Source organism: Gymnoscopelus braueri, assembly GCF_963280865.1.
Source record: "Gymnoscopelus braueri genome assembly, chromosome: 3".
NCBI lineage: Eukaryota > Metazoa > Chordata > Actinopteri > Myctophiformes > Myctophidae > Gymnoscopelus > Gymnoscopelus braueri.
In genome coordinates, this window is record NC_137612.1 from 12,780,678 (window position 1) to 12,804,656 (window position 23,979).

The window sequence follows — 23,979 nt, forward strand, 5'->3', positions numbered from 1 at the left end:
CCTCAGATCTAAATGCGTAGTAACAATGGCTTTTTGATGGTTGATTTGATTGTGGTTGCTTGCCACCTCTGTATCTCATTAGTTATTGCTATAATAATATAATTGATATGATATAGTAACATGTTCTATTTTAAGTAAGAATTAGAACATTCCCAGAAAACTATGGTTAAAGATAGGGTAAGTGATTTCCTTTGATTAAAATAGCACGGGTCTGCTGGCGGAGACTTGTGCTCCGAGGAGCACATTTTCTAGTTATTATTGTTATTATTGTTATTATTGTTATTGTCTCCGCCGGAGGCGGAGAGTATGTTTTCGCTTCGTCCCGCCGTGTGTTAGCTTGGCCCCTAGCCAAGCTAACATTGGTCAAGCTCCACGTGACACGTGACAATATGTTGACACCAATGCTTTTGATTGGCTAGAGGGACGCATGACGAAATAAAATCCTATAAATAGGTGTGTCACTTCAAAAAGCCATTTATGTTTTTGAAGTGAGGTAAGACAGGATCAATCAGTCTTGATTGGAACAGTACCTTCCAGTACAAATCACCCGTCCGTGCGTGTGTGTGTCCCACTGAGAACACCTAACATTGGTCAGTTTCACGTGACATCACAATATGTAATATAAATATATAAATAGCTTAGACAGGAGAGGCTGAGATCACACAATGCAACTTTAACAACAGGACGCATTAAATACATTGCGCTCACGGCTGGGGAAGCTAAAACTGCTAATCATTGACGAAGTTTCCATGGTGGGTGCAGATCTTCTACATCACATTCACAAACGCCTTCAAGACATCACAGGCATACACAGCTCAGAGTCCCGTTTTGGCAATGTCAGTATCCTCGCAGTCGGTGACCTGTACCAACTACCACCAGTCATGGCAAAACAAGTATTCGATACCCCTTCTGATGCCTATATGTCAGACTACATGGTTCATTGTGGAAAGAAAACTTCCAACTATTTGAACTAACAGAAACGATGCGCCAGAAAGATGACCAACCCTTTGCAGAACTGCTTATGAGAGTTCGTACAAACACATGCTGTGCAGAAGACATTGCACTGCTACACACCAGAATCGTCTCTAAAACAGATCCCTCATACCCAAGTGACGCATTGCATGTCTTCAGAACAAATGCAGCCACAGATTCACACAATGGCGAAAAGCTAATAAAGTTGCCAACAGAAATATCCAACATCACCGCAATTGATTCACAAAAAGATTGTAAGACAGGACTAGTTAATGTTACACTATCAAGCAACCCATCGCATACAGGAGGCTTACGGGAGGTCATGTCTGTAGCAGTTGGGGCCAGAGTCATGTTGACAACCAACATCAATGTCTCTGACATTGTTCCTCATCTCAGGGGTACATAAATTACTTTAACATTCACCTTTTAACAAATAACTTTTTGTTTAACTAAAAATATATATCTTTACCCTACTGTATCTCATTAGTTATTGTTATGATAATATAATTGCTATGATATAGTAACATGTTCTATTTTAAGTAAGAATTAGAACATTCCTAGAGAACTATGGTTAAAGATAGGGTAAGTGATTTCATTTGATTAAAATAGCACGGGTCTGCCGGCGGAGACTTGTGCTCCGAGGAGCACATTTTCTAGTTATTATTGTTTTCATAGACCTGGCTGCTTGTTTCTCTCGCAAAAACCTGGCAACACACTGCCCGTGTCATGATATCGCGAGACTGCCCCTCGCAGCGTCAGTCCATGATGGCCGAAGAAGATCCAGGAGGAACATTTTTCAACTTCTCTCCCATTTCTCCTCTTTTCTCCCTGTTTGTCTCCCTGGTGGAGACATGGCCCTCCTCCCCGCTCCGCTAGGAGCACCGTGCTGTCAGAGAGAGTTATGCCCAAGAAAGGAAACCGAAAACGGCTGAAGTTCAAGGCCGGGCGGGACGTTTGTTTCGAGTCAGGTACAGTCAGTGTGTTATGGTTATGATGGCGACCCGGAAATAAACAGCAGATCTACAAGCTCACAGTGCGGAGCGGAGGTGATGCGCTGTGAGCTTGTAGATCTGATATTTTCCTTTTTGGAACGACACCGTACGTTGCACAACGAAATGTAAACAAGGCTATTATTATAGCTACTAGCATGACAGTTTATTATTTACATAACAAATTAACATCATTAGTTTAATATAAATAATAATAATAATATAAATAAGGTTACTATAGCTAGCATGAGACAGAAAGTCATCAACCTGTTTATTATTTACATAACAAATGGGCATAATGTAAAATAATAATAATAATAATAGTAGTAGTAGTCTAGTAATACTAATCATAATGTAATAATAATAGTCTAATACTAATGATGTAATATAATAATAATAGTAGTCTAATACTAATAATGATAATAATAATGGTATATAATGCTAATAATGTAATATAATAATAATAATGATAATAGTCTAATACTAATTTAAACAAGGCTAAAAATTAGAATGAGACAGAAAGTCATCCCTATTTATTATTTACATAACAAATGAACACAATTTGTTTAATATAATAATAATAATATTAGTAGTAGTAGTAGTAGTCTAATACTAATAATAATGAAATAATAATAATAGTCTAATACTAATAATGTAATATAATAATAATACTAATAATAATAGTCTAATTCTAATAATAATGTAAAATAATAATAATGATAATAGTCTAATACTAATGTAAACAAGGCTAAAACTTAGAATGAGACAGAAAGTCATCCCTATTTATTATTTGCATAACAAATTAACATGATTAGTTCAATATAATAATAATAATAAGGGTAATAATAATAATAGGAATAATAATGTAATTCACTTCTGTGTTATGCTAAGCATTTTCGACTACAAGGCTTATAGCCTATTCGAATCAACAGGAACATAATAATAATAATAATGATGATGATGATGATAATAATACATTACTTGGTATAAAACTGTTACTTTTCAGGATTCAAATTGAAAAGTATCAGATCTACAAGCTCAAAATGTGGTGCTGTAATATGATCAAGTAGGAAATTAATTTAAGGAAAAACACAAAGTATGGAGATAAGAGGTTTCTGCCCGACAACAACGATGTATTATGTAATAATCATGGCCTTGAAAACCAGTGTCAAACTGACCACCAACCTGAGGCCTTGAAAGCAGCAGACCAATGTTTGTCTACAGAAAAGGTCCCTCTATGGCAGTGGTTCCCAAACTGGGGGTCAGGACCAACAGGGGGGTCCCCAAATTATTTCTGGTGGGTCCCCAGATAATTAGCTTAATGTGCAACATTGTTTTCTCACTCAACAGTAAACAAACCAACATACAGTATAAGTGTATACAGGGTATCTGTACATTTATAAAGTTACAATTTAAGGTATTTTAAGACCTTTTTAATACCAGATTGTCAAATATTCCATAAGAAAGAGGCAAACATTGTGAAAATAGCCGATCTACAAGCTCACAACGCCTCTTGTAGATCGGCTATTTTCACAATATTTATCTGTGGAACCGAGTCAAACTAAATGTAATGCTTCAACTCCTACAATTCCAAGTGCTTGTCAGGGTGGGGGGTCCCCAGTTCAAATATGATTATTTTTGTGGGTCCCCAGTTCAAATAATTATTATTTTCGCGGGTCCCCCCACTCCCAGTTCAAATATAATTATTATGGGGGCTCCCCAGTTCAAATATGATTATTATGGCCCAGTTCATACTGTATATGATTATTTTGGGGGGTCTCGGCCTGAAAAGTTTGGGAACCCTTGCTCTACAGAAGGTCATCTGTCTAGGGAAAGATAGTGGAGTGCTTGTTTTTATATTATGTTACTGTCATTTGTTTTGTTTTGTAATCATGTGTTTTTAACTTAGTAACTGTTGCTTGTGAGAGGAACCATAATGGAAATAAGTCTTAGGACTTTATTGTGTTAATCCTGGAACTGCTGTAATTAACCGTGTTGTTTTATTGCATTTCAAATAATCAAATCAAACCCTGTCTCCTCCTCCTTCAGTGACCGTTGCTGATTACGCCAACGCTGACCCGGCTGTAGTGAAGTCAGGACGGGTGAAAAAGGCCGTCGTCAATGCAGTTGAAAAAGAAGGTAAAAGCCTCTCTACTTAAAGGAGCACTTCACCCAAACTTATCTTCATATAAACAGCTACCAAAGGTGCACAGCACACCGGTCGTTGTGAGGTGCGCTGTAATAATAAAAAGAGTATAGCGCACACTCGTAGCTGCCGATGCAAATTGTATTGTGGACACAGAGACGGAAAAAGAAAAATGAACAACGTTTTGGACAGACTAAGGCCACGTTTAGACGATATCACGACTGCAACGCGTTGTGAGCTTGTAGATCGGGTATTTTCAAATATCCAATGTACTGTAAAGGTTTAAAGTGCTCATGTAGCCTAGTCACTTCTTTTGGGCTTGTTTTCATTGAACTAGCTGCTTATTTCTCTCCCAAAATCTGGCATCAGTGGTTCTACGGCTCTGCACCGGCGTTTTGCGTATTCCCCTGTGTTGCACGTTTATGGAGACGCGAGGCGGAACGTTTTCAAAGATTTCCACTCTGGAAGGGGGTTGCACTTTGTTACGGTTTCAACCCCCGATAACGCTGTTGTCGTGTAAACGGACGGCACATCTGATATTTTTGTTTTCTCCAGACGGGGCCTAAGCTGCCTTCTTCAGGGTAGAAACAGCTCTACCCTTTCTGTCCATTCACTCTGAGAATAGCCGCTCTACAAGCTCAACGCGCCACAGACGCGCTGTGAGCTTGGACATCGGCTATTTCCGGAGCGCGGCACCCACAGACGCGCAGCCAAACATAAAATGACTTGTCTTTTAGTTCTACTGGATCTCTTCTCCACTATAGTCCCTCCCTAACATTTTAGTCTAGTTTTTATTTGTTGATGAAATTGTCAATATATTTAATCATAGTTTTTTTGTCCTCATAGCTTAGTTTTTATTTCCTTTCCGTCAGTGTGATAACTAGCTGTGTGTTTTATGGTGTGTTTCAGTGAAGTTTTTGTGTGGCCTGGAAGCTTCTCAAGGAGCTGTAGAGGAGGTGCTCTCCTCTGAAGTGAGCGTCACAGGAGGAGGTGCTCTGGGGAGCAGTGATGAACCAGACCCTGAGGAGGACGGAGACTATGATACTAAAGTGTTCCGCAAGAAGAAGAACAAGAGAAGAAAAGGTAGGGTCACTGATATGGTGTTGTCGGGATACAGGTTAAAACAGGGGTAGACAACCTTAACCCATTAAGGCCTGAGGTTCCGATTCAACAAATGTTCTAAATAACAGTTTTTTGAAGAAAAAAAAAATATGCCAGTGGTTCTCAAACTTTTTCATGTCAAGGACCCCCAAAATGAGATGTATTTGGCCCCCATCTGAAAACATTTTGTTCCAGGGACCCCCCAGAAGCAAAGATTTGAGTTACAAATGTTCGCTTAAAAAAATATACATTCCAAGATTTGCACACATTTTCAAGATTTTTCAAAAATAGCCAAAGTGTAAAATAATGCTTTTTAGCTCAAATCTAAACAACGACACAGATGCGTTCCCGGTCTTAATGGGTTAACACATCCACCGCCAAGAACGTAGTCCTACGGTCCGTTAAATCCAACTGTTAAGCGCCGAAACCGTAGTCCTACGGTCCGGGTGTTTTTTCCTTTTTTTCGAATTTTGTTTCTTTTTTCAATTTTCTACGGGGACCATTTTCAGTGTAACACCACTAGAAGTCGACCGGAAGTGCGATCCCGTTTTTTGTTTCCCGTCGGCCTCCATTCTAAGTCGTACACTAAAAGCCCTGTAAAACCTTTTTTCATCCTCGCATTTCCCATGTTAACATAAACGGTCAGAACTCAAACATGGCGGCTCCGTTTGACACGCGGTCTCGACGAGTAGAAACCAGGACATGTGCCCGTTGTTTACAAACAGTGGATCGCGCAATCTAAAGGATTTTAACGGGGCCTATGGTGACCTGAAAAAAACAAAAAACAACAATAAAACCTTGGCACTGGTGAGTACATTATGAGATTAGCCCTTGGCGGTGGATGTGTTAATAAAGGTTTTTATGTATATGGACAATTAAAATCTATTGGAAATATAAAATATTTGATTTCACACACTGACGATCAATACAATAAAAACACGGCACTTTATGTCAAAAAGGTCGCCGACCTCTGGGTCGACTCTGGTGCCGGAAGTGAATTTCCCTTTCAGTTACTCGTAGACATTTCAGAAAATACTTATTATAAAGTCATAAAGAGTTTTAAGCCTGGAATCAAGCCAACCGGCTGACATGATGAATCATGATTCGGGTCAAAAAGGAATTCCTGAAAAGGCAAAAAAAAAAGGCGAAGTACAAGACTGTATGCATATTTTAAGAGTTAAGATCATAACACCAGAGGCAGCTCCACTGATCATGTTCAACCCAGATTTGGCACAAACAAGGGAATGAACTCTTTCTCATGCTATTCAACAAAAATGTGGAATGCCCTACCAAAAGGAGTAAAGGAGTGTAAAACCCTACTCACTTTCAAAACTGCCCTAAAGAATCACCTTCAGGAGGCTGCAATTCCAAACTGGCCCCTGTCAAAGTCTTAACCTACCCCCCACCCCTCCCCTCCTCCTAAAACTGTCTATTGTACATATTTCTTGTTTTTCATACCAGTAACATGTAAGCTGATTGTATGACGTTCTGCATAGTAGTGTATATTTGTATGACTTCTTAAATGTCATCATGATTTGAGTGCGTGGGGATCTCATTTTAAATAAGCCACATGCTTTTATGAGCGATCCAGTTTAGAGGACCTTGTATTGTGAATTGTACTTCCATGTACTTTCACCATGTCTTTCTAAATAAAGTATTCAATCAATCAATCAAGAAACTACTACTCCCATAAGCCATTGCACATGGGGGGGAACATATCCATGGTAACTTGAGCTCTACCAATCAAGAATGGACAGGTGGCGCCATCTTGTGAGGTTTTCAGCCATTACTTTCAATGGAGTGACGTCACGTTCTCTTTCTATTGGAGACGTTGCTTGCTGCTACACTTTAGGATTGTGGGTAGTGTAGTATTTCTATATCAAATCGCGGATGAAACATGTTTTTTCTTAAAACTAGATTGATTGCATAGAGACCTGTGCCTTCTTCAGGAACATATATAGCATCTTTTTTTTACAACCACGTCACACGTAAATCTACCATGAAAATCTTTACTACATTATATATAGCTGATCATAATATCCTCTTAACTCTCTCAGTGCCAAGCCCCGAGTTATCCCGAGTTTTTTCTGAATGCCCTCAGTGCCAGAACGAAAAATCCCGATTTAAAAAAAAAAGAATGTTCTGAACCCAAGATATCATTATTCTGAAGATTTGCAGCTCCATCCACTCTTTGTTTAACTTATAACTGAAAAGGGCTGTATCTCGCTTCCTAAGCACCTTTTTTTTACTTTGAAAAAAAGAAAGAAATTGCTGGCAGTTTAGAGAACGTATTTTTTTATTTCATTGGCACTGAGAGAGTTATGCATAAAATGAACGAGATTTATTACTTCCGGCACCTCTATACTTGTACGACTAAACAGCTGTGTTTACACGCTACGTAATTCCCCATATAACCCAGAGGGATGGGTCGCGTGTTCCCGGAACGTGTGAAGGGACAGTCGCATAGTAATTGACTATTTTAGCAGTGGTGTGGGGCTGGTGGTGTGGGACTGATTTAACCCATTAAGACCGGGAACGCATCTGTGTGTAATATTTTAAGATTTCTTTGGGCTATTCAAAAATAGCAGATCTACAAGCTCATAGCGCGGCACCGAGTGCCGCGCTATGAGCTTGTATATCTGCTATTTTTAGAAAATCTGTGCAAGTCTTTGAATACATGTATTTTTAAGCGAACATTTTTAACTCAAATCTTTGCTTTTGAGGATTCTACAAATGTCTTCTAAATCCTAACAGTTTTTTGAAAAAACTTATGTTGCTATGATCAGTGGTTCTCAAACTTTCTCATGTCGAAGGGCCCCCTTGATAGGTATTTGGCCGTGGACCCCCATCTCAAAATGTTTTGTTCCAGGGACCCCCCAGAAGCAAAAGATTTGAGTTAAAAATGTTCGCTTTAAAATATATGTATATTCAAAGATTTGCACACATGTTCACGATTTTTCAAAAATAGCACTCGGTGCCGCGCATTGAGCTTGTAGATCTTCTATTTATATAAAATAATGGTTTAAGTGGTTACACATATGCGTTCCCGGTCTTAATGTGTTAAGCAGTCACACCTGGCCCGAGGCCAAAGGAATTGGACTCTGAGCTGGGTGTGACTGACTGCACACAGCACACACACCTGTTGGCCTCCATCGATGAACACGGCATAAATCAGTCAATCCCCAACGTGCCACACTGGAGGAGAGAGAAGCCTCTGTCATGACAGAACATCCATCTGCTCTGACTGGTAATGTCTTGTCCTCATATAGATTAAAGTTCTTCATTTGGATTCCATACATAGAAGCCAGCCTGTCTTCTATGGAAGCATGTTGCGCAACGAAAATAGCCGAGCTACAAGCTCTCAAATGCGTCCGAGACGCATTTGAGAGCTTGTAGATACAGTAGGCTATTTCTGGTTATTATTTTAACATTTGAGCATTTGAAGTGGTCGAACTAGCAATTATGTTTGGAAGTATCTTCCATAAAACCCTAATGGTCACGGATATTTCATGAAAGCAAAGGTTAACCCATTAAGACCTGAGGCGATTCTTAAAAATGTTTTCTAAATCCAGTTTTTTTTTTAATAAAAGCAACAACAAAAAAAGTTCAAGATTTTTCAAAAATAGCAGATCTACAAGCTTGTATATCTGCTTTTTTTGAATAGCCATAGAGATCTTAAGTGACACAGATGTGTTCCAGGTCTCAAGCTTCAATCTGTGATTTCTTCATCTGGTTGGCTGCATGTAGAACAGCAGGAACAATATTACTAAAACATAATCATTTTACATATTGTGTTAATTGTTGGCTTTTTTTTGTTTTGTTGTGGCCGTACAAATGTTTTCAGTCTTCAGATTTTATTTAGCTTTAATCCATGTGGCTAGTAACATCTTGCCCTCTACAATAAATGTATTTTGAACATCTACTTGAACGATTATTTAAAAAGAAAAATAATTGTGAAAATAGCAGATCTACAAGCTCACAACGCGAAGCATTGTGAGCTTGTAGATCGGCTATTTTCCAAAGAAATGTATGCCACCATTGTACAGCAAAGTATAACTCAGGGTTAAGTGATTTATCAGACTAATCGATTTAGTAAATTATGAAAAAAAATAATATATATATATATATATATATATATATATATATATATATATATATATATATATATAGTAGAATGTGTTGGCGTTGATTCGTTGAAAAATAAATATTGGAGAAAAGAACGTGCTTCTCCATAATTCGACGAACCTTCAAAAGAGCAAGATTAAGCTGTGTATTGGTTCTAAATATAGGTTTCAATATATTCTCAGTTAACACATTCCCTGCCAGAGGGTTTTTTTTTGTTTTAATTTGTTTTACACAGGAGCCGAGATACAGGATTTTAAAGTAATAAGTTAACCAAGGAGTGAATGGAGCTAGAAATCTTTGGATCGTGATATCTCTGGTTCTGTGTGGATAAATTGAAAAAAAAAAAAAAAAAAAATTATTTTTCATCAACGGTTATACTCGTGATTGGCAGGTAAAGTGTTAATTGCCCAGCCCTACTGGTAAGCACAGACTGGCTACAGTATTAACCCATTAAGACCTGAGACCGATTCTACAAATGTCTTCTAAATCCTAAAGGTCCTTACACACCGGGGCGATTTTTTCATGCGAATAATACGTTTTTTTTAAAACCTTATAAAGTCAATGGAAGCTTACATGGAGCAAAAAAGCGAAGCGAAAAAGCGTCTTTTAATTATTCTGAACAAGTCCGAATTTTGTGTATATTCGTATATTCGCCGGTGTGTAACCGCCTTTACAGTGATCTGAAAAACGTATGTTTCTATATCAGTGAGCTATGAGCTATATCAGTGAGCTATGAGCTTGTAGATCTGCTATTTTTGAATAGCCAAAGAAATCAAAAATGACACAGATGCGTTCCAGGTCTTAATGGGTTAAGTGTTAATTTATCAGTTCATTAACACCAAGAGTGAGTGATTGATTAATTTAATATTTTATTAGACAGAAATGTACAAACAGTACAGACACACACTTTGTCTAAAAGGATAACACCAAAAAAAAAGTAATTGCGGTCTTGTTTCCATTGGGGTCCTAGGTATTCAATTCATCAACATATAAATTAGCACCAAAACATTCAATATCATCACAAATATAAAACACTATATATATGTACGGAGTAGGAGAAGGGGGGGGGGGGGGGGGCGCCTGTCTAAGGGAGAAGTGATAACTACTATAACTACCCGAGTGTACAAACGTAACCAAATGGACCCTTACAGGTCCATTTGGTGTAGATCAGCAGGGGGTCCGGGACCCCTAAGGGGTCCTCGGAGTTACTACAGGGGGTCCGCCAAATCTTTGTGTGATATGATTTTTTTTACCTTAACTACTTGAACCCTAACATCCCTTTTCTGAGGAGAACTTTAGCCAAAAATAGCAGATCTACAAGCTCACAACGCCTCGCAGCGCGAGGCGTTGTGAGCTTGAGCTTATTTTTGGCAAAGAGGTATATAGGTGTAGAGGGAAAAAAGAGCAGACCAAGTAAACAAAAAAGGTTTAATCTGAAACACAATTGTATACAGCATAGAGGGGGTCCCTGCTTCATCTCTCTCTCAGCTAGGGGGTCCCTGCTTCATCCCTCTCTCAGCAAGGGGGTCCTTGGGCTGAAAACGTTGAAGACCCCTAGTGTAGATTCTTTTGCAATAGCAGACGTTAGCATTGCATGAGCATTTAGCAGTGAAAGGTGTTGTGTTGGTGGTTTCATTGATTGAATACTTTATTTACAGTTTGCAAAAGGTACAGAGGTACAGTTATATAATAATGATAAATGTATGTATTCAACTGATCAAGACATAATATAAAGACATACATTACTATAAAGATTTTTAGCTGACCTTATATTGGAAGAAGGCCTATGCATGCGCCTGCTTTTTATTATATTTATGTGTACCTTGTTGTCTATGTCATGTCTGTAAAACCATTGTTGTAAATGTTCCTTTTTGTACACAGGGCGCCATTGAAAAAAGAGACCCTGGTCTCAATGGATTTCCCTGAAATAAAGGTTTCAATCACTCAGTGTTGATTTCGTCGACTAAAACTATGACAAAAAATGTTCGTCAACTACCTTTTTTCACTGACGAAAACTAAATAAAAACTAAATAAATAGGCTCTATGATGACTAAAACTAAGACTAAATATATTGCCAATTTCGTCAACAAATAAAAACTAGACTAAAATGTTAGGGAGGGACTAGTGGAGAAGAGATCCAGTAGAACTAGGGTGTTGTGCTCTGAAAATAGCAGATCTACAAGCTCACACCATCAAGGCATCGCCAAAATACATTTTAGTCGACTAAATCAACTGTAGATTTAGTCGACTAAAAACTAGACAAAAACTAAAACATTTCAGATTACTAAAATATTACTAAAACTAAATGGACTTTTATTCAAAATACTATGACTAAAACTAAATCAAAATTTGCTGTCGAAATCAACACTGCAATCAATCAATCAGTAAAAGTATATTTACAGAAAAACATTGGGGGGTAATTTCTTTTGGCAAGCTAGAAGACAAATCTCTTTTATGGTGGTTTTGAGGGAGTTTAGGGAGTCACTTTTTGAAGGCTGGTGGTGGTGGTGTAGCCTGGTAAACCCTCCCTCCAGAAATCTCATTTGTATTTTATTTTGGGCTGGAGCTGGGCGGGAGTAATGTAGCTTTGATGTCCAAGTGGCCCTCTGATGTCCAATTAAGGCACTTTAGGCTGCAGTGATTATCACCAGGAGTAATTGGTTTGTCTTTGATGTTAACGAGCAGCTTGTATGAAAGGTGTATTGATTAATGATGTGTGAACCACTCGGGTTCCACCTGATTGGCCTACCTCCGCTGTCAATCACAAAACAATGAGCGAGGACGCTGATTGGAGAGTCCATTTGGTGGACGAGCAAGAAACGCCCAGATAAGCCTTCAGGCCAGACTCACTCCTGAAATCAAATGGAAATGAGAATTCCGGAGGGAGGGGCTTTACCAGGCTAGTGGTGGTGGTAGGGCATTCCACATTTTGGTGGCATAACGATAGAATGAATTCATCCCCATTTTCGTGCCGAATCTGGGGGGAACAATGAGATCAGTGGATCTCCTTCCGGTGTGGTGCCCGTGGGCGTCACGTCTCGCTTTTTTGAAGTAGTCAGACAGACAGGTACATGGTCCCATTGCAAGTCCTCTGTCCTCTCCCCTGCAGAGAGCAGTGAATGCAGTGATGGAGAGGAGTACCCGGTGGACATCTGGTTGGTGCTGTCCTCCTACATCAGACCGGAGGACGTGTGCAGGTTCGCTCTGATCTGCAGGAGCTCCTGGACCGTCACCTGCACGGCGGCCTTCTGGACCAGGATGTACAGGAGGTCAGTTACTATCAGGGCTGTTCTAACACTTAACACATTAAAACCTGAGGCAGATTCTACAAATGTCTTCTACAGTTTTCTGAAACACTTATGTTGCTATAATATCAGTGGTTCTCAAACTTTTTTATGGCAAGGACCCCCAAAATTATATATGTATTTGGCCGCAGACCCCCATCTCAAAATTATTTGTAATAGGGACCCCCCAGAAGCAAAGATTTTAGTAAAAAAAAAATCCCTTTAAAAATATATATATTCAAAGATTTGCACAAATGTTCATGTTTTTTCAAAAATAGCAGATCTACAAGCTATGAGCTTGTAGATCTGCTATTTTTGATTAGCCAAATTATAAAATAATGGTTAAAGTGGTTAAAATCTAAAATGACAGATACGTTCCCGTTCTTAAAGGGTTAACCTTATAATAATCTATAATATCGTCGGTGTCGGGTGCAACCCTCCTATCTCCGTATTTAAACTTTTTTATTTTCTTTAATAAATCAGTGCTGTACACCCTTTACGTCTGTGTGTGGGGTTTACAAATATTGAACCAAAGAAAAGTATTAAAAAGCGCTTCTGACTAAACCTCCTAACTCCATTGGTTCCTCAAACTGTAGAACCTCCTACTGTAACTCCACCCCGTTCTCCCCTGCGGGGCCCACAGAGCAGCTGCAGAGCGAAGATAAACACACTTTATGACTTATGACTCATTCTAATCAATGATGGACAAAACAACTATCTCCACATTAATGGTCAAAAACCTCCTAACTCCACTTGAGCTGTATTTGGGTAAAGTGATGTGTTGGTTTTTTTATTTTTCATTTCCTGAAACGTTAATGTTTTCGTTTCTGACCGACAGCAGAGATATGGAGAGCTGGGAATTGAACCATTTGGCTGTAGCCGAGTGGGTTATTAATTATAGGCTCTACAGTGAGGACCGGGGACCACCAGTGGTCCTTGAGGGGGTTCCAGGGGGTCCCCAGCCAAATGATTGATAGTTAGGAACCCAAAAAAAAATGGACCCTTATGGATCTGTAACTCTGAGAGAGTTTTTTTGACTTATCTCACCTTTCTCTCTCCCTCCCCCCCTGTTAACTCTTTCAGACACTACAGCATAAACGTGGAGCTACCCTGTCGTCTCCAGCCGGGCTCCATAGACAGGATGAGCTGTCTACGGGCGTGTGTGATCCGCTCCCTCTTCCGTCTGTACGAGCCGTACAGCCTGCGGGTGTCCAAGATCCCTGCCCTGCCTCAGTCCACACCCACAACCTTGCTCAACTCCAAGGTAATAATGGAGGAACCTTTCTAAGCCAGGGGTCTTCAAGGTTTTTCAGGCCTAGGACCCCTTTAGCTGAGAGAGAGAGATAACGCAGGGACCCCCCCCCCCCCCACTACATATTGTATAATAGTGGTTCTCAAACTTTTTCATGTCAAGGACCCCCAAATTGACACTTATTAGCCCGCGGACCCCCATTTGAAAAGATATGCCAAGGACCCCCATAAGAGAAGAATTTTAGGGCTCTAGCAGTGATTTTCAACCATTTTAATTTCAAGGACCCCCAGTTTGATGTGCATTAGGCTACGGACCCCCATTAAATGGCATTTATATCTCTGGGACCCCAATTTATATTGTAAAATCAATGTTAATTTAACTCTGACAGTGTACAAATGGAACCAAATGGACCCGTTAGGGTCCATTTGGTTCCATTTGTACACTCTCTGAGTTACAGACCCATAAGGGTCAATTTGGTTCCTAACTTTGTATCATTTAGCTGGGGACCCCCTGGAACTCCCTCAAGGACCCCTGGGGGTCCCCGGACCCCACTTTGAGAACCAATGTTGTATAACATGCAGATTAAACTTTTTCATAGATTTCATAGATAACTTCATAGACTAGTTTGACAGCGAGCACTGTCATCAGTTGGATTCATGTGTATTTTTAGACGTTTAACAACCTAAACACTCAGTAAACTTGACCTTCTACTCTTTTTTTCCTTCTGCACCAAACCTCTTTGCTGAAAATAGCCGATCTTGTGAGCTTGTAGATCAGCTATTTTTCCTGGGGTGTGTGCCTCACGAGTCCTCAAGGCCTCACTGCACGGCACTGTTTTCAGGTGATTTAAAAAAAGTCACGTGTTTGTCGTAATGCTGCGTTCACACTGGCAGATACAAAAGCTACACAGCATATTTGTAGCTTTGTACTTTGTATCTGAAGTTGAAACCAGCTCAACTTATTTGTAGCTGACATACAACCCCACATATACCTCACCCTCCCGGTTCCCTCACAGAAAATAAAATTACAACAATAAAACAACATTTATAAATGGGGGAAAATAAATAAAATACGGGAGCAGTAAATAATTGAAGTTGGAATTGAAAATAAAATAGACAAAAAATAAATGAAATGAAAAATAAAAAATAAAAAAGCCTTAATAAGCTTAAAGGAGGAGTTCACCCGACTTATTTTCTATCAATTACACGCCCCATGTTTTTGTGGCATTCCTAAGACAATAATTTGATGACTGTGTGTATTTCCGGTAGGAGACACAAATAATCTACTTTGGGTCTCCTACCGGATACATTAGCCGGTAGGAGACGGGAATCAAATTATTAGCCTAGGAATGCGACAAAAACTAAAAAGAATCCATGGATTCAAGGCTTCATAGGGTGTGCAATTGATAGAAAATAAGTAATTTTTTGGGTGAACTCCTCCTTTAACACACTCACCGCCAAAGGGGAGAATTCTCCCCTTTTAATTATTTTTTTTTATTTTGTTTTTGTATTCCTAAAATGTTTCTCTAATTTTTGAGTATAAATTTATAACCCTAACCCTAACGAATTAGGAGATATAAAAAAAATTATTTAAAAAAATCCATTCACTTAAATGTTAAAAAAGAAACGGACAAATAATTCACATTGTTTCTATAAAAAAATTATTAAAAACCCTGGCAGTGGGTGATTTTATTATGAATAAACTTTGGCGGTGAGGGGCTTTAGCGCATCTAGACCAGACAATTGTGCAATTTATTTGGCAAGTATAGGCTACCACACATCCAAGTACAATCCGAAGAAGAGTGACCAATGTTTCTAGAAACCACAGTAAACGGGAACAAAAGTGAAAACAAAAGGACAAACGTCATGATAGGAAAAAACACTTATTCAGCTGCTGTTTTATCTTTTATAGCAGCTACAAATATAGGATGTATCTTCATGTCGCTGGCTTCCATTGAACATGAATAGCAGCCTGTAGCTTTGTAGCCGTCAGTGTGAACACAGCACAAAGCCTCGTACATACATCAAGTGAACCAAAATGAGCGCTCTCTCCCCAAAACAACTGGCTGGGGATTTGCCAGGATGCTTTAGGAACACAAATGCAAATTGCAAATGCTCTTTTGCATTAATATTTTTATGTCAGAAATGATAGTAATACATTGTCCTTAGTATAAGTAATACATTGTCCCTAGGGTGCACTTCTAAAAACCCTTATGATTCTCCCCAGCAAGGTTGAGCTTGTAATGGTTTATTTTTATTTTTTTTGTTGCTAATGCCCCCAAAAAAGAACACATAGATGATGATTATAGATGATATTATTTCCCTTTACAGTGTTTGTTGTTCTGGGTGAGAAAAGTGTCGGGAACTCGACCAGAAACCCTGTGGGAGTTCAACTTCAAATTCATAAAGCCGGTAAGTCATAAAAAGAATAAACCACCCAACTTCCTTTCCACCAATAATATAATATTTTGTTGTTGTCGGGCAGAAACCTCTTATCTCCATATTCTAACTTTTTGTGTTTTTTCGTACATTAACGCCCTACTTGATCATACTACAGCGTCACACAAAAGCATCAAAAGTAGCAGATCTACAAGCTCGAAACGCGGCGCGAAGCGATGCGTTTCGAGCTTGTAGATCTGCTACTATTGATGCTTTTGAATTTGAATCCTGAAAAGTAACAGTTTTGGACATATGAGGTTTCCACCCGACAGAGACGATATTTAAATACAAGTCGACTGTTTTATCAGACACTAACTTTAACAATAATAATAATAACGATATGATCTTGCCACCCTCTCAGCAGGGTGGTAAGGGTGGCAGTGTGCCCTCACCCCTGACCACGCCCCGGCAGTACAGAGACGTCCATACCAACCCTGACGCAGAGTGCTACCTGCTGCAGGTCACCACCCTCAACTTCATCTTCACCCCCGTGGTCATGGGCATGACCCTCGCTCTGGTGGGTAACAATAAACACCATCTTTACACGTTGTCCCATGAGCCCATCAGTGTTTATTTCGTCGACTAAAACTATGACGAAAAATGTTCGTCGACTACCTTTTTCCACTGACGAAAAAAAGCTATGATGACTAAAACTAAGACTAAATATGTTGACAATTTCATCAACAAATAAAAACTAGACTAAAATGTTAGGGAATGGACTAATCTCTCAAGAACAGATTCAGAGCTACGCTACTGAATATGTCGAGAGCCCCGTTCAGAACGTGTGCGCGTTAGCTTACAAGTGGGCGTGCCTTCAGATCAGGAAGCAGGCCGCGCTTTACCCAGTCAAATGTAGTGGGCGGGATTTACTGTCTATGCTCTCGCTCCCACTGAAAACAAACCGAAACTCATTTAACAATAGCGTCCTTGGAGCAGACAAAACCACGGAGAGATATTCACATTTTAACTTGCTCTTTCATCATAGAAACAAGTGGGCTTTTAACCAAAACGATCCATGTTTTTTGGGAGAAGTTAGAAGTTAGTGTTCCGTGTAGAAATATTGTTAGTGGGAATGAAAACATAAGCGCACCACCGGAAGTGGAGCGCTGAGGGCAGACCAAAACCCCGGTTTCCTTGCGCACGGGTGCTCCATTTAGCTCGGCCCAGAGACAAGTGAAAGAGTAAAAAACAGCAGAGGGCGCTGTTTTTCCTTTTTATTTGGCTTTGGGTTTTGGTTAAAAATGACCCCTTTAAAAAAATATATATATTCTAATATTTTCACAAAATTGTTCAAGATTTTTCAAAAATAGCAGGTCTACAAGCTCATAGCGCTGCACTCGTGCAGCGCTATGAGCTTAAACTTTGGTTTAAGTGGTTACACAGATGCGTTCCTGGTTTTAACGGGTTAAAAGAAATAGAGTGGACCTGCAGTTTTTTCGGAGTTTGTTCCAGATATATGTGGAGCATAAAAACTAAATGCTGCTTCTCTACGTTTATTTGTGGTTTTAGGGACAGACAGCAGAACCTTTCCCCAGATGATCTGAGCTCCTTTTAATTCCTGTACTTCGTAACACTTCATAACGTAGCTGTTTTACCCCCACCTCCCCGTGGAGTCTGTCTACAAATTGCTTTTTAGAGTTTTGAAAACATCCTGTTTGGAAACCAACCCGTTGGCAGCAAGACATTTAGCTCCTCATTCTAGTTGACAGCTTTAACCCATTGAGACCTGAAGCCGATTCTACATGTCTCCTAAATCTCAACAGTATTCTTAAAAATCACACCCTGTGTGAAGTGGGCGGTGTCTTGCCAGCTAATCACAATACTGAATGGAGTCAACCAATCATGTACAAAAGATAAATACATTTATTGAAACACTCTTTATGATGGACGAAACCATAACTTGAAAAAAACCAATATTTGGTTTTTTTCAAGTTATGGTTGCTTATATAGGGCTATGCACATGTGTCATGTGACACTGGCCAATCACAGTCCTGAATAGATTGTGATTGGCCAATCACAGCGCAGGATAATTCTACTAATTTCCTGGGCCCAGATCACAGCGCAGGAAAATGTACATTTTTCCAAATCTCACTTATAGGGGCGGTTTCACCGCCCAAAAATGTATGTTTCTATATCAGTGGTGCTCAATCTTTTTCATGTCAAGGACCCCCAAAATTATATGTATTTGGCGAGGGACCCCCATCAAAATATTTTTTTCCAGGGACCCCCAGAAGCAAAGATTTGAGTTAAAAATGTTCGCTTTAAAATAATATATATTCAAAGATTTGCACACATTTTCACAATTTTTCAAAAATAGCAGATCTACAAGCTCATTGCGCGGCACTCGGTGCCGTGCTATGAGCTTGTATATCTGCTATTTTTGAATAGCCCAAAGTGTAAAATAAGTTCCAGGTCTTAATGGGTTAAGGTCCACACGCCTATGTAATTCATTTTCAATGAGAGGCGGGCGATTTATTTGGGACGTGCGGAGAAGTTGAGGGGCGGTGAGGCAGGCGGGCGCGGCCCGTGAAATTCTCGCGCGCGTGCTCGTTTGTGCACGCGCGCGGGCGTCAAGAGCTGGATTGTGGTGAGATTTTATTTTCACCGCACTGCGCAGGAGGGAAAAAAACAACAATGATCGCGGCGCATTCACCGCTTGCCGTGTGTTACGACCTTTACTCTGCAGCAGGTCCAGATATAACAGTATGTCCACAGTATATCGTTGCTGTCGTGGCAGAAACCTCTTGTCTCCATATTCTAACTGTTTGTGTTTTTTCCTATATTAACGCCCTACTTGATTATACTACAACGTCAAAAAAGCATCAAAAGTAACACGGCAAGGAGGCACGGTGGCGCAGTCGGTAGCGCTGTCGCCTCACAGCTAGAAGGTCCTGGGTTCGATTCCCGCCGGGGACGCTGTGGGCGCTGGGGGCGTGTCTTCTCCTCCGCGTCATCAGCGCCCATACCCTAGGTGGGGTTGGCGAAAGGGCCTCTCTGTGTGGAGTTTGCATGTTCTCCCCGTGTCTCCTAGGGTAGTTAATACCCTCACAAAAACATGTAGTAATCCTGGTCACTATACCGCCTCCCCCATGACAGCCGGGGCGCCTGATGGAGGGGAAGGGAACTGGTTGGAATAACGTGTTCCTTCCACACGCTACGTCCTACCAGGGAAACTCCCCCCTGTCAGGTGACAAGAAGGTCAGTTGGCTCTCATGCATTGAAGGAAGCATGAGCTCGGCCCTGGCCTCCCTACTGTGGGGGACTGGTGTAGTGCTGGTGTAGGGCTGGTATAGCGCCCAGGATCACTTAGGAAATTGGCACCGGGTGAAAAAAATGGGTTACAAAAATCGCGGGATAAAAAATTAAAGATAAAAAAAAAAAGTAACACAGCAAAAGTACTTTTGCTGTGTTTTGAATTGGAGTCCTGAAAAGTAGCAGTTTGAGACATATGAGGTTTCCACCCGACCAGAGACTATATGTAAGACAGTGATACTCAAAGTGGGGTCCGGGACCCCCTAACTGGGGGTCCTTGTGTGGGTTCCAGGGGTCCCCAGTGCCCACTAGCAAGCTTAGTTAATATAGCATAACAATTCTATTCAACCAATTTAACCCATATATATACTGTGTGTGTGTGTGTGTGTGTGTGTGTGTGTGTGTGTGTGTGTGTGTGTGTGTGTGTGTGTGTGTGTGTGTGTGTGTGTGTGTGTGTGTGTGTGTGTGTGTGTGTATATATATATGTATATATATACACACACACACACACAGGCTATTTGAAAATAGCCAATCTTAAAGCTTGCGGTTACAACATGCGTTGTAAGCTTGTAGAGCTGCTACAAAATCTTGCAAGCTTTTACTGCTGTCACAATGTCTCTCCTCCTAATATCTGTCCATGTCTCTCTCCCTCACCTCCAATGTCTCTCCTCCTAAATCTAATCTGTGTCCATGTCTCTCTCTCCTCCTAAATCTAATCTGTGTCCATGTCTCTCTCTCCTCCTAAATCTAATCTGTGTCCATGTCTGTCTCTCTCTCTCTCTCTCCTCCTAAATCTAATCTGTGTCCATGTCTCTCTCTCTCCTCCTAAATCTAATCTGTGTCCATGTCTCTCTCTCCTCCTAAATCTAATCTGTGTCTATGTCTCTCTCTCTCTCTCTCCTCCTAAATCTAATCTGTGTCTATGTCTCTCTCTCTCCTCCTAAATCTAATCTGTGTCTATGTCTCTCTCTCTCCTCCTAAATCTAATCTTGTGTCCATGTCTCTCTCTCTCCTCCTAAATCTAATCTGTGTCCATGTCTCTCCTCCAGTTCACCATCAACGTCTCCACAGACATGCGTCACCACCGGGTGCGTCTGGTGTTCCAGGACTCTCCGCTGCCGCGGGGCAGGAAGAGGGGCGAGCAGGGGGGCACGCAGGTGGTCCTGGACCCCGTGAACGGCGTGAAGCTCATGGACTGGTGGCATCCTCAGTACCCCTCCTCCCCTTACGCATAGAACCATGACCCCCCCCCCCCCCCCCCGACACACACTCTGCAGACCCTCTCTCTGTCACCAACGACCCTCCTTCAATCCAGACAGGCAGCTGTCGCTGTCAGGCAGAAACTTCTTATCTCCTTATTCTAACTTCTTGTATTTTTTTGTAAATGAACGCATTCAGTGTCTGGAAATTAATTAATTAATTAATTAATCCGCCAGTGCCAGCGTTTAAAAAAAAAAAAATTTACTTCTTCGGGAGTCCTAGGATCACTCACAGGTCGCATGACGTCAATGGCACTCAATGAGTTAACGCCCTACTTGATACAGCGTCACCCGAAAGCTTCAAAAGTAGCAGATCTACAAGCTCGAGCTTGTAGATCTGCTACTTTTGATGCTTGTATTATTTTAATCCTGAAAAGTTTACACTTTTGGACATATGAGGTTTCTACCCCGACAGAGACGATATTAGGAGTTCACAACTGCAAAGGAGAATTTGAGGAGATCAAAGGCTTCTTTTACATGTTGAACCTGTCTTGGTTCTTGCGTGAGAGATTCATAAACTCATGGATTTTTGCAGATTGTTAAACAGTCCTAATTTAACCATTTATTATTGTCATCTCCCATTAGTTTTCTGCTCTCTGGTTTTCATTCTAAAATGACGATCCTTTCATATTATTATTTTTGGATGGAGGACAGAATAAGTTGCTCTGGCTATAGGTTTTAATTTCACTGTATCAAAATCATGCATTGCTTTTTCTGTTTATTTATTATTTAAGCCACTGGGTTCTTAACGCGGCACTAAAAATCTTTTTTTAGATTTTTTTCCCCAAAAACTGTTAGGATTTAGATTTTTTTTAAGAATCGTCTCAGGTCTTAATGGGTTAACACTGAGGATTTTACAGTGTAGACTCTGGGGTCCCAAAAGATTACACATATTTCCATTTGTAATATCACAGAGTTACAGACCCTGAAGAGTCCACACTCTGGACCCCTGGTGGGGCCCCAGACCAGACATTGAGGAACAGTGATTTAGGCATATTTGGGTTTGAGTATTAATTAATGACATTGTGCTCTTGATTGATTTGATGGGGGCCAAAGAGATGATTAATTACCTCAATCCTCATCCAATCATCTGCTGATATGATATGAGCACTTATATCCTTTTAAATAAATGTAACTTTTCTTTTTTTTCTCGGCCGATGTGGAATATGCTTGAGCTTACAGGGCTGCTACAGTTTTAATCCAACTAATTGATTTAATCAATTATAAGAATAATAATCAATCAAGTAATAAAATATCCAATTTGTAACTTATAGGCGGGGGGGGGGATCTTAACTACTGAAAATAGCAGATCTACAAGCAACTCGTCACGATGTGACACGTAAGCTTGCATATTGGCTATTTTCACTACACCGTTGTGAGAAGAATTATAGAGTAACCCTTAACACATGGGGTGCCAAAACCGTGATTTTATGTGTTTTCAAACAGTAGCGCTTAGGTGCCGAACACGTGAAATCACGTGTTTTAAATCTTTTTGCTTTTTTTCGTTTTTTTCCACAAGGGGGGGGGGCTAGCGCGGCTTTGGAACCACCCACGGTGCCTCTTAAATGGAAGGGACAGATGGATCGCCATGCCAAAAAACCTGGCTCCCATGCTATCACCTTGATAAAAAACCTCTGCATCTCCTTAACTTTTTACAGTGGGGAAAACGATGCGCGATCACTCCGCAATGGTGACTCACGTGGAGATGTTATTGTTCCAGGCGTTAGCCTGGCCCATCTACCATCGTAAACGCATCCATTGTTTACACACGGGTGCTCGTCGTGGAGTCTACAACTCTAAACAGCGCAGCGTTACAAACGGTGAGATCGCTGCTCTGGCACTAAACGTACACTGTTTTAATAAAACTCTGGCACCGAATGTGTTAAGTGGTTAAAACTGATTAATTGAAAAAGTAATCTATAGAATAATGGATAGTTGAACTCGCAGCCCTACTTGAGCTCCATTATCCTTCACTGCCACAAACTGGGCTCTGTGTCTTGTCTTTCAGACAGGAAGTGAAAGCATGAGGTTCTACACAGTAACGTTCCACTGTTCATTTAACACTGTTGAGTACAAATAGAAGCACATGGATTATGCCATCAGTCATCTACTGTATGACGTGTCATCTGGAGAGAGTTCAGGGATCTCCATATACGGGCATAAAGGGGGGACAGCAAAACCAAACTTTTATGTTAGAGGATTGAGTGCTGTACTTTATCTTGCCGTGATGTACAGTAAATCCAAATTCAAAATCTGGTATGTAACTATTGAAAAGAGTTTTACAGTATTTGAAGTTACATGGTGGCAAGGTGCTGTTCCTGAAACTCTACCAAAGTGTCATTTTGCTGTAAATGAACTGTTAAGGATGTTACTGTGTACTGAACCTCTGACTTTGAAGTGGCCAGTCCTTTTAGATGTATTGAATGTGAGTCGAATTATGCCAATTACACGCGAGTGTGTGTGTGTGTGTGTGTGGGTAGGAGGATATTGTCGTTCTCGGGCAGAAACCTTATATAAAATATACATATATTACTACTTTATTTATATAAAACCCACCGACAGACTTAAGCACTTTTACTTCAAAAACGTTTCTAAAATAGCAAAAGTACCCAATCCACAAGCTCAACAAGGCGTTGCATCAACATGTTGTGATCTTGTAGATGAGCTATTTTTACTACACTGACTCTTGTACAACGAAGTAGGGCTTTAATTTACGAACAAAAAAATTAAATATGAAGATGCAAGGTTTCTGTCCCGACAGCAACGATATTCTGTCACAAACAGCTGTTTGTAAGTGTTTGTACTATCAGATGCAGTAGGCATCCTTTTAAAGGAATATTTCACTTTTATATAATTTTAACGTCTACTCAGGCTTTTGTGGTTGAGTTTTTAAATTGCTTGATTCAGTATTTAGATATTTGATATTCATTTTATCACACATGCAACATTCCTAAACAAACCCATTGTAACTTCAAACTCCATGTTAGATGATATTGTTCTTAATGTTAGGGGGGCATGCTTTTTCTATTACTTTATTCATTTATTTTTATTAAGTTTTGGGAAAGATGAACACAATTTTATAAAATAAATGAACAAAGTAATTGAAAATAAATAGGAAACATGCCCCCCTCACCTATTAGAAGTACAATATCAGTCACCAG

General features: G+C 40.1%; 2 protein-coding genes across 3 annotated transcripts in view; both read left to right on the forward strand.

Annotated features, from left to right (window-relative positions):
- Nucleotides 1-1,745: 1,745 nt before the first annotated feature.
- On the forward strand, nucleotides 1,746-21,127 carry tmem183a (transmembrane protein 183A). Of its 2 annotated transcripts, none has more exons than XM_080423792.1 (8): nucleotides 1,746-1,940; nucleotides 4,011-4,100; nucleotides 5,017-5,190; nucleotides 12,443-12,602; nucleotides 13,701-13,881; nucleotides 16,200-16,280; nucleotides 16,669-16,824; nucleotides 20,609-21,127. In XM_080423792.1, the coding sequence occupies exons 1-8, from the start codon at nucleotides 1,874-1,876 to the stop codon at nucleotides 20,792-20,794; spliced, it is 1,095 nt and encodes a 364-aa protein (XP_080279918.1). In that variant the 5' UTR covers nucleotides 1,746-1,873; the 3' UTR covers nucleotides 20,795-21,127. The 2 variants fall into 2 exon arrangements, with proteins under 2 accessions (XP_080279918.1, XP_080279919.1); XM_080423793.1 differs by having other exon boundaries at nucleotides 16,672-16,824.
- Nucleotides 21,128-22,505: 1,378 nt separating this feature from the next.
- The window catches only part of LOC308081814 (transcription factor EB-like), a gene marked incomplete at its 5' end in the record, with an annotated part of 87,650 nt that continues 86,176 nt past the window's right edge, over nucleotides 22,506-23,979 (forward strand). Inside the window, 1 exon segment of the mRNA XM_080423438.1 lies at nucleotides 22,506-22,563. Within this exon segment, the coding sequence (XP_080279564.1) occupies nucleotides 22,506-22,563 (58 nt within the window).